Consider the following 10,332-nt stretch of genomic DNA (forward strand, 5'->3'; position numbering starts at 1 on the left):
TATATGTATAATATGATGTATTGTCAACATGTTACTAATGTTAATTCTAATATTGCTTGTAATGATTTAATTAACTATATAAATACATAGGAGATATATCATCCAACAATTCGTATAGTATTTACTTTTACTTTCAAATGCATGACTAAAAATTCTTGATACATATATTGCCAATAGTATATTTCCATGAAGAAGCAGAGTTTGCTAGTGCTAAAGTCATCATGAAGACGGGAAATAAGGAGGAACTGGGACAGAACGATCAATTTTTCTTGAACACCCCAAACACTCTTTCCATGGCCCCTAGGACTTCCTTGTTCCTCAGGCTGTAGATAATGGGGTTGAGCATGGGAGTGAGGATGGTATAGAAGACAGCCAGGATCTTATCTCCTGTGGGGGAGCGGACATTAGAAGGCTGAAAATAAGTGTAGAAAAAAGGTGCATAATAAAATGTCACCACAGTTAAATGTGTTGAACAGGTGGCGAAAGCTTTCTTTCTTCCCTCTACTGAGCGCATATGGGAGACAGCAAAAAGGACCCGACCATAAGAAGCAGTGATCCCGAGGAAAGGAAAGAGGAGAAATAGGCAGGTACTCACAAAAATTACGTACTCATAGACCCAAGTGTCCATACAAGCCAGTGGTAACATGGCTGGGATATCACACAGGAAATGATTAATGGCCCTAGACCTACAGTAAGGAATGTGCAGAGCATAGACTGTGTGTGTCACCGAGTTGATAGAGCCGAGTATCCAAGATCCTATGATCATCTTCAGGCACGTAATTTTACTCATGCGGATGGGGTAGTGGAGGGGGTGGCAGATGGCCACAAAACGATCATAGGCCATTGAAGCCAGGAGTAAGCCTTCAGAACATGCCATGGTCGCAAAGAAGAAGATTTGCACTCCACATCCGAGGAAGGAGATAGTCTTCTGTCCAAAGAGGAAGTTGAACGCCATTTTGGGTACAGTGGTTGAAATGGATATCAGGTCCATGAGAGAAAGCTGGCTGAGGAGAAAGTACATGGGGGTGTGGAGCCGGGGATCCACACGTATCAGGTGGATCATGGCTGAGTTACCAAATAAGGCAACAAAGAACACAAAGATGATCAGGAGCATAAGAATTAATCCAGTTTGATTTGGTGACAATAACCCCAAAAGAATAAAGTCACTTGAAGTTTGATTCCATGTCTCCATGAAGATATAATCCATTACTTCCTTGAAAGAAACATGAAAACAAACTTCACAAAACATCAAAGAGGAATTGTGTTTGTTAAGGCTTCATCAGAATGAATTATTTTCTTTTGGGCACATGTTAGCTTTCATGCATTGACAAAATATGGACTGTATTTTTTTGCCACTTTTGCCTGGTACTATTCCAGCATGTTTGAGATGTGTTTCTGGTTGTAAAATATAAAATCATGGGCAGAAAATATGAATATGTAAGATCAGACTTTACTTACTAAGGAACTCAGGGAACCTGGCCCTATCGGTCTTAATAACAAATATAAACTGATGGGGGCAACTTTCCTAAATTTCACAGTGTCAATCTATTTATTTATTTATTCACATATTGTTCTAGAACTGGGGCTTGAACACAGGGTTTTACATTCTTGTTCAGCGTATTTACTTACAACTGGTGCTATTTGATGTCATACAAAAGTCTAATAGCTTGATTTATTATCACATACCTTCTTTCTTTTATTAAAATTAGGAAATTCTTTTTGGAAATATGATTTTATTGTTATTATTAAGGTGTTGTACAGAGGAGTTACCATTTCATAAGTTAGGTAATGAGTATGTTATAATTTAAATTTAAAATGCATGTGGTGATTATACCATATGCAAATATATAGACACTCCCATATTCTTGCTGTAGAAAACAAGAGTCTTTCTAATGATGTGCACTTTTCTTCACATTACTTCAATTATTAGAATACTTCAAAAACACAAATTATAAAAGTTTAAGCATTAATGTCATTTTCCTGACACTGAGAATTTCTTTGATACACCATTTACATATCTGAAAATAAAAGTTAAAGCCAATTTCAAATTTTGAGACTGTGTCTTCTAAAATATGTTTCCTAACTTCAATATGCCACATTTTATTATACTTGGGCAATCCTTCACATTTGTCTGGACCTCATTTGATTCAATATTCTTATCTAGCATTCTTAACACACTATCATGCCTGGATCCAAACCATGGACCTGGATAGTACACACATGAATGCAATGGGATGCTGTTTCATCTTTTTCCCTGAAGTTTGCTGTTCCTATGTGATAGGGTGGAACATGAAGCATTTTTAAAGCTGTTAGACTAGAAGGAAAGTAAGGTACTAGCATATTCTTGATTTCTGGCTGATTAATATTTGTACTTATACTCTTTAGGTATGTCACATAAGTGAAATGAGAACAATAAGTTGTTATCATTTAGAGTAAAGAAAAAGAAGGAAAGGGACAAAATTTCATTTTAGCTATTTTGTTATTCCTTGCTCATGTTTTGGATTGGAAATTTTAAATCTCCCCTTCTATTTCATCACTACCCTATACATCAATTCCTTCATTTAATCTTCCAAACCTGAGTGATTTATGAGCTTTTATATTTCTAAAAATGGGTGGCCACATTCCCTTATTTCAGTTTGAGATTCCCTGCTTTATATGCATGAGCTCTTCAGCTAAAAGAACACCTGCCAATTGCGACAATCATTTTTCATAATAGATGAGTAAAATTAAATTGTGTCTGATTTAACACATTTTCTTGATCCATTCCTCCATTGAGGGGCATCTGGGCTGATTCCGTAACTTGGCTATAAGTAAATAGTGCTGCGACAAACATGGTTGTACTGGTGACCTTACTGTATCCTGGCTTGTAATCTTTTTGGTAAGTTCCAAGTGTGGAATTGCATAGGGTAGTTCTATGGTTATCTATCTATCTATTTATTTATTTAGTGAAACCCCCATACTACTTTATAGAGAGGTTGAAAAGTTTATATTTCCACCACAGTGTATTAGAGTTCCCCTTTGGTTGCATCCTTATGAGCATTTGTTATTGTTTGCTTCCTTAATAATGACATTCTAACTGGGGTGAGGTTGAATCTATGTTGTTTTGATTTGTATTTCCTTTATGACCAGAGATGTCAAGCATTTTTTTCTTCTATGGTCATTTTCACTTCTTTTCCTGAGAAGTCTGTCTTTATGTCTTTAACTTATTCATAAATTGGGTTGTGTTTCTTTGGGGGTTCAAGTTTTGAGCTCTAAGTATATGCTGGATATTAGTGACTTCTCTGAAGTATAGCTGGTAAAAATTATCCCATTGTGTAGGATTTCTTTTTAGCGTATTAGCTATGTCCTTTGATATGTAGAATCTTTTTCAGTTTGCTTAGATCCCATTTATTGAGACTTTCTTTGATTTGTACTATCCATAAGGAAATGGGAAGACTTGGGGAAAATTATATGAGGGGAAATAAGCCAGATGCAAAGAAACTAAGATTGCATGGTTTCCCTCATTTGTGGTAGCTAGAATGTGCCTATAAATCTATAAATAAACACTCTGGGTGGTATGCAGTGGTTACAGATGAATTAAATGAAGTATAGTAAACTCTATGGAGAGCTGAAATATAATTCTTTAGAAAGACTAGGTTGAAAACCAACAAAATAAGCATCAGAAAATGGGTACTTGCAAGAGGAAGGGTAGTGCCAAGGGAACAGAGGGTAGACTAATGAAAAGGAAGAGGGGAAGAGAATCTGGTCAACAATTCATTATATATACCACAAAATTAAGAAAATAAAGTTAGTAAAAATGGACGGAGTGAGGATGTTGTAGGTAGTGACCGTGACCAAGATGTATTGTATTTATTTACTGGGTTGTTTAAAAGCCATCTCCTTTGTAAAACTACTTACAGATAATAAAAATGATCAAAGAACACTTGATACTATGGCCTGTCATTGGGGGTTATTTTGGATTATCTTGGATTAGTGGGTTTTCAATGCTATTAAACTCTATTATGTTTTCACATATGAGAGAAAATATGTGATTTGTTTCTCTGGTCCTGACTTACTTCACTTAATACAATTTTTTCCAAGTCCATTCAATTTTCTTTGTAACTGATAAGTCATTCTTTCCAGTTGATGAGTAAAAGTCCACTGTGTGTGTATTTGTGTGTGTGTGTGTGTGTGTGTGTGTGTGTGTGTCATGATTTTTGATTCATTTGAACATCAAAGGTCTCTTTCAATATCTTGGCTAAGATGACTAGTACAACAGTGAACAGTGAACACGGTTGTGCATTACATGTAAATGCAGTGCAATCTGTAACCCCAATCTACAAATTCTGAAATCTATAGTCCAAATTAATTATATAAAACTGATAAAAGAGCTGAGTAGCAGTGGTTCACACCTGTAATCCTAGCCACTCAGGAGTGTTGGATTTGAGGATATGGTTTGACCAGCCTGAGAAGGAAATTTCATGAAACTCTAATCTACTCTAATCTATATTGACCATCAAAAAGCCAGAAGTGGAGCTCTGGCTAAAGTGGTAGAGTGCCAGCCTTGAGGAACAAACTTTAGAGATAGCATCCAAGTTCTAGTTTAAGCCACAGGATCCGCTCATGCACACACACACACACACACACACACACACACACACACACACACTTACACATAAGAAAACAAGAAAAATAAAAACATAATTTGATGCTGTATAGAAAATTAATGCATAAAGAGCTAATTGGATTAGAAACTTTCAATACCTACTATATCAATGTTACATTGGAACAAATGGTTAGTGAATATTCTACTTACAGTGAGGAGAAAGGAGAAACTATAGCAAGTTTATGAGAACAACAGTAATAAGAAGGGGTAGGGATATTTGTGAAGGAAGGAGTGATAAGTTAGATTTAGTTCTGTGTGAGATTAGCCATCACAGAATTTCCAAAGTTACATTTCTGGAAAGCACTGTGAAAATAATAATTATTGTTTCAGAGTCCTTACTTCATTTCTTTGTTTAACCTAAGATTAAACGTAGAGAAGAGACTAACCAGCAGACTTGCCAAAGGGGATCTTTCCAATGGGAATCTCTGGACACAGAGTCTGTTCAATGTTGATATATTCCATGACTCAATCGTGTTGAAAGAAGACCTTATGTGCTTTTAGGTTCACTGCTACTCTGATTACAGCCTAAAGTATCATAAAGATGTATTGGTGATAGTTACTTATATATATAATTTGCTTCCTAAATAGAAAATTCTCAAGAATAGGTATTTGATAAATTCAGGATTCTATTCTCTAGGGAAATGGAGATGTATAGATAAAAAACACTATTGTTTTGCCTTGGGTCTATTTTCATTGATGCTCAGCAACAATTTTTATTATATATGAACTTAAGTTAAAAGGTAATTTAAAATTATCCTTTTTATATAATTACATAAGGTTGTGCTTAATGTCTATGTCTAAACGTGGTCTTCCCCTTGAACATTCTAGGAAAAATATTTCTAAAATTCATGGATCATTTATAAAGACCTTATTAGGCTGGACTATATATATATATATATATATATATATATATATAGACAGTTTTCAATTTATTTTGCTAAATAATATACTGATCCCAAGACAAATTATTTGTCTGACCCTCATCTTACTTTTTCTCTACAATTTCATAAGCCATCTGAAAACAAAGAATGTACTGAATTGTCTGTGGTCAACACAGTAGATCCTCAAGAAGTTTAAGTATCCTTTTCCCTTCTATAACTTATCCATTGAGAAATCGCAGACAGAGAGAAATTCAATGAGTTAATTAGTTAGACATCAACAAAAGCACCTGTAGAATTCTAATAGGTTCTCTATATATGAATTACGTTATAAGTTCACTTTTGGCTTTTCTAATTTGTTGGGAAATTGAATGTTCTTTCTCCTTCAGAAGTGGGTTCATCATAAAAATTAAACCTCTTAAATATTTTGCTTAGTGAAACCTAACACAACTAACCCAGACCAATAATTTCATATAGACTCACCTCTGCCAATGTTTTGAGCTTAAAATTTAAGTGAGGAAGTATCTTGATGATGGCATCATTTCCTGATGACAATCTGTTGAAATATTTAAAGAGGTTTCAACACCAGGCTTTGCTCACATCATCTTCCAAGGTTGCAATTAAGTCATGGCACTGATCAACCAAATTACACCAAAACCAAACTTCCTTCTATTTATTTTTCTTTATCTGCCAAGTTCCTTAAAAAGAAATTCACAGGAATGGAAGGTGACAGGCAATAATCACTAGTAACACCACCAGTCAATATCATGTTGAAGTAAGAAAATAACTTTACTGTCCCTCTCTAAATATTTTCAGCATTTCTTTGTTAAAGCATCTTTATCATTCATTTATTCAGCAAAAATTTAAAAATACAGAACAATAGTTCACATTTCAAAGCTTCAGGATCTACTGATAGATCACAGAAAACAAATTGCTCAATTTTATTTGCAAAGTCTTCTGTGATGCAGCCTTAAATGTTCCTCATTTTCCTCTCTAATTGATCCCCAGTGTTCATGACCACAGAGACAAAACTCTCCATCATTTCACTTAAGTTTGGTGATCTGAATAGCAGCTCAGGAGTAGTGGACATTGAGAAAATTAACCAAACAAGTTTCAGCTTTCCTGCATCTTTTACTATTTGGAGTTATTAGCAGGAATTGATCCCACGATCCCAGAACATGATCAGAGAATCACTTTTAAGCCATAGTTGTTACAATCCCCTCACATCTAACAGTGCAGGAGACAAAAGAAACACTTCTAAGTGCCTGATAAATTGAGGAAAAACTAGTGTCAGGAACCATTTATTTTACAATTATCGGTTATCATAACTATAATATTCGTATGACAAAATATGTCACTCAATTTATGCAGGAGGTAGGTAATGAATCTAGGGGTATATTAATCCAGGTACCTGTTGTGTTTTTTTTGTCAAAAACAAGAATGTGTTGTGATAAAAAATAGTATTTGGACCTCAAGAAAAGCATTAAAATAGTTGGTCAGATTCACTACTTAGTAATCAAATGGACAAATTTCATAGGGTATACTTTTTGTATTCCAAAGCTTTACTTATGCACTGATTTGTTAGGACACTTTGGGAACTAAATGGGAGCATGTGTATGTCAAACGGTCACATAGATTCAGGAATTAGTACAATTTAGGATCTCTTATGATCCCATTCAACTCACACATTTGTAATCCAAAGAGTGAACATTTAACTTTATTTTACATAATTATTTTGTACCTGGATCTGTTACAACAGAGAAAGCTGAGATAATATTATTTAATGAGAGTATGATGACTAATATGATATATAACCAATATTAATGGCTAATATGATGAAGCATAAATCTTGCCTAGTGAGATGGATTGTTTTAAAATTAAAGACAGATAAGTATAAATATTTGCTTCTAATGCTCATATTTATCTATAATTCTGTTTGTTTATTTTTTGATTCATGAAATTTACCTTGAAAAATTCTCGGTTGTACAGAGAAATTAAACAGTTCAAGTACTTTTTAAGAGAGTGTAATGGTCATTTTAGCAATCTGAGAGGGCAGGGAGAGATGGTTAAGTGAAATATAGTATAGATATGTGAAAGATATTTAGTTGGGAGAATTTGAGATGATTACTAAAGGTATTGTACAATAGGCATGTATAAATGGTCACAATTTGGAATATGCTGAAACTAATTTGCTCTTAGTATCATTTGGTTTTAAGGAATTCCATAAGGTCTGCAGTTATCTGGTGAAGGTATTTATTCTTTCCAGCATTCACCGTCTTCCTATACCATCGATCTAAATGCTTACTCCCTCTGTCCTTTACAAAGTGGTTGTGGTGGCTTGGCAAGTATCAGTGTGTGAGCTAATAAACATGAACTTGATCTGAACAAGACTGTAGGAATTTATGCTTGCTATTATCATCATTATTACTAATGGCGCTGTCCTAGAGTACTTGCACTTCGTTATGTGGTAGCATAATGATCTAACCCATTTATGCACTATGTAATTATCATGTAGGGTTGACAATCACTTCTATTTCCTCAATGGTTTGTTAATTATATATGTTGCAAAACTTTAAATTTTTCTCAATGTCTAGTCAACATTCCATTCTCCTCTGGATTAGTATATTAGTTTCTTAAGTGCTTCTAGCTTATTTTACTTCACATAGTGATTGTTAGTCCTTTGTATTTTGTTACAAATGATAGAATTTATTTTTTTCTGGTGTGTGGTGTTATGAGTGAGTGAGTGTGTGTGCATGTGTGTGTGTGTGTGTGTGTGTGTGTGAGTGTCTGTATTCTGTGTGTGCCTGTCCTGGGGCTTGAACTCAGGGCCTGGGTGCTCCTTCTAAGCTTTATTGTCCAAGTCCAGCTCTTTACCACTTGAGACACAGCTTCATTCTCACTTTGTGTGTGTATGTGTGTGTGTGTGTGTGTGTGTGTGTGTGTGCGCATGCACACACACACATGCCTAACTGGAGATAAGAGTCTCTCAGTTTCCTGCCTGTGCTGACTTTGAATTGCAATCCTCAGATCTCAACCTCCTGAGTAGCTTGGATTACATTAGCCTGAGCCACCAGTTTCCAGCTGAATTTTGTTCTTTTTATAGATGATTAATATCCTAGTGTGAATATCATATGCTCTTGAGAGCTTGTTGGGAGGTTCTAACAGATTAGCTCAGCTACTCGTATACCTTTGGCCTAAGACTGATTCTCCTCTAACAGGGATGGTTGTCCTCTTTGACCCAGAAAGGAGCTTCTGGAAGGCCGCACTTGGAGAGGTGAGGGAGGAAGGGGAAACCCGCCCATCCAGCCAGATCAACCAAATCAACCCTGGCCATGAACGAGGAGACAGATGTCGCAGCCCAATCGACCTCACAAGCTCATTTGCTCTTTATGTGTTCCTTTGATAGTAGACACCTTCTTTGATTCCTTGTCTTAGTTCTTAAAATAAATATCTTGTAGAAGTCATAATTTCTGTGATGTGAAGAGTTCACTTTTTCATTGATATATACCTAATAGATGGATAACTCAAACTAATAAATGGTAGTTCTATTTTTTTCATTTTCTCTGTAAGGTCAGTATTGTTTTCCATAATTTCTGTACTAATTTTCATTGCCAAAATCACATCATAAATAATACTTTCTGCATTCTGTCCATACAGTGCTCTTTCTTATTTTTTTTTAGTGTGTGTGTGTGTGTGTGTGTGTGTGTGTATGTGTTTGATACAGTTCATTCTATGTAGAGTGAGATGATAGGTCATGGTTTTAGCCATGTGCATTTTACTCAGAAAAGAAATTACACAGAGCAATTTCCTTCATAACACCATTGTCCTCTCTCAAGAGTGACTTCTTTGGGAAAAAAAAGTCGACTCAGACTTTAAGCCAATTTTTTGTAGGATTACATTTTTATCCTTGAATAATTTGGTTAATGTCCAGTTTAACTAATGGTAAACAAAAGTGAGCTTCTGATGTAGCATTATTCAGAAAGAAAATGTGACAACTATCTGTATGTGGGCTAAAAATAGTTTGAACGGATATAGATTGAATATGGATTGAATCTCAATTCATTCAAATATGTATATATTGAGATTATTAATCATTTATTTTTTTAATTTAATTTAATTTTATTTGTGAACATACTGTACAGAGGGGTTACAATTACATGGGCAGGATAATGCGTACATTTCTTACTAATCATTTATTTTATGTGATAGATCAAAAAATATTTTACTTTCAGAAAACATTCCAGGGTTTGTAAGAAAGTTTCTAGGATGTAAAATAGTTCATTTATCTTGTATATGTGGCCTGTATGTGTGTGTGTGTGTGCAAATGTGCCAGTACACAGCTTGAACTTCATGCCTAGACATTGTACTTCAGTATTTTAGCTCAAATCTAGCACCTCCCACTTATTACATAGCTTCACTTAGGACTTTTATTTATTTAAATCAACATTAACTCCATACATTTTTGTTTCTTGTCTAATTGAATGTTGATGTAAACATGTGTCTGTATACACATATGCATACATTTTGAAAGTCCAGGTGCAAAACCCAGATTCTTTTGCATGTTACACAAGGACCCTCTATAACCTGGCAAAAATCTGATAGAACTTGAAGCAACAGAATTTGAATAATTTTTCATATATATGGTTATTTATGGAATGTGCAACAATAAGTGTATTTCAAGTAGATGTATGGTTCAAATGCATCTATGTTTTTATGGTCATTGTTTTTATTTACTTCTAAGACTAATTTAAACTTTTCCTTTATTGTCCATAACCTGTTTGCCTGTTCATATTAACAGTATTTTGCCTA

General features: G+C 34.7%; 1 protein-coding gene across 1 annotated transcript; it reads right to left on the reverse strand.

Moving 5' to 3' along the window:
* Positions 1-259: 259 nt before the first annotated feature.
* On the reverse strand, positions 260-1,192 carry LOC105985037 (olfactory receptor 2L13-like). The gene has a single exon (XM_013015450.1). It carries the CDS (start codon positions 1,190-1,192, stop codon positions 260-262), a length of 933 nt encoding a protein of 310 aa, XP_012870904.1.
* Positions 1,193-10,332: the final 9,140 nt, after the last annotated feature.

Source organism: Dipodomys ordii, unplaced genomic scaffold (assembly GCF_000151885.1).
Source record: "Dipodomys ordii isolate 6190 unplaced genomic scaffold, Dord_2.0 Scaffold27, whole genome shotgun sequence".
NCBI classification, from domain to species: Eukaryota; Metazoa; Chordata; class Mammalia; order Rodentia; family Heteromyidae; genus Dipodomys; species Dipodomys ordii.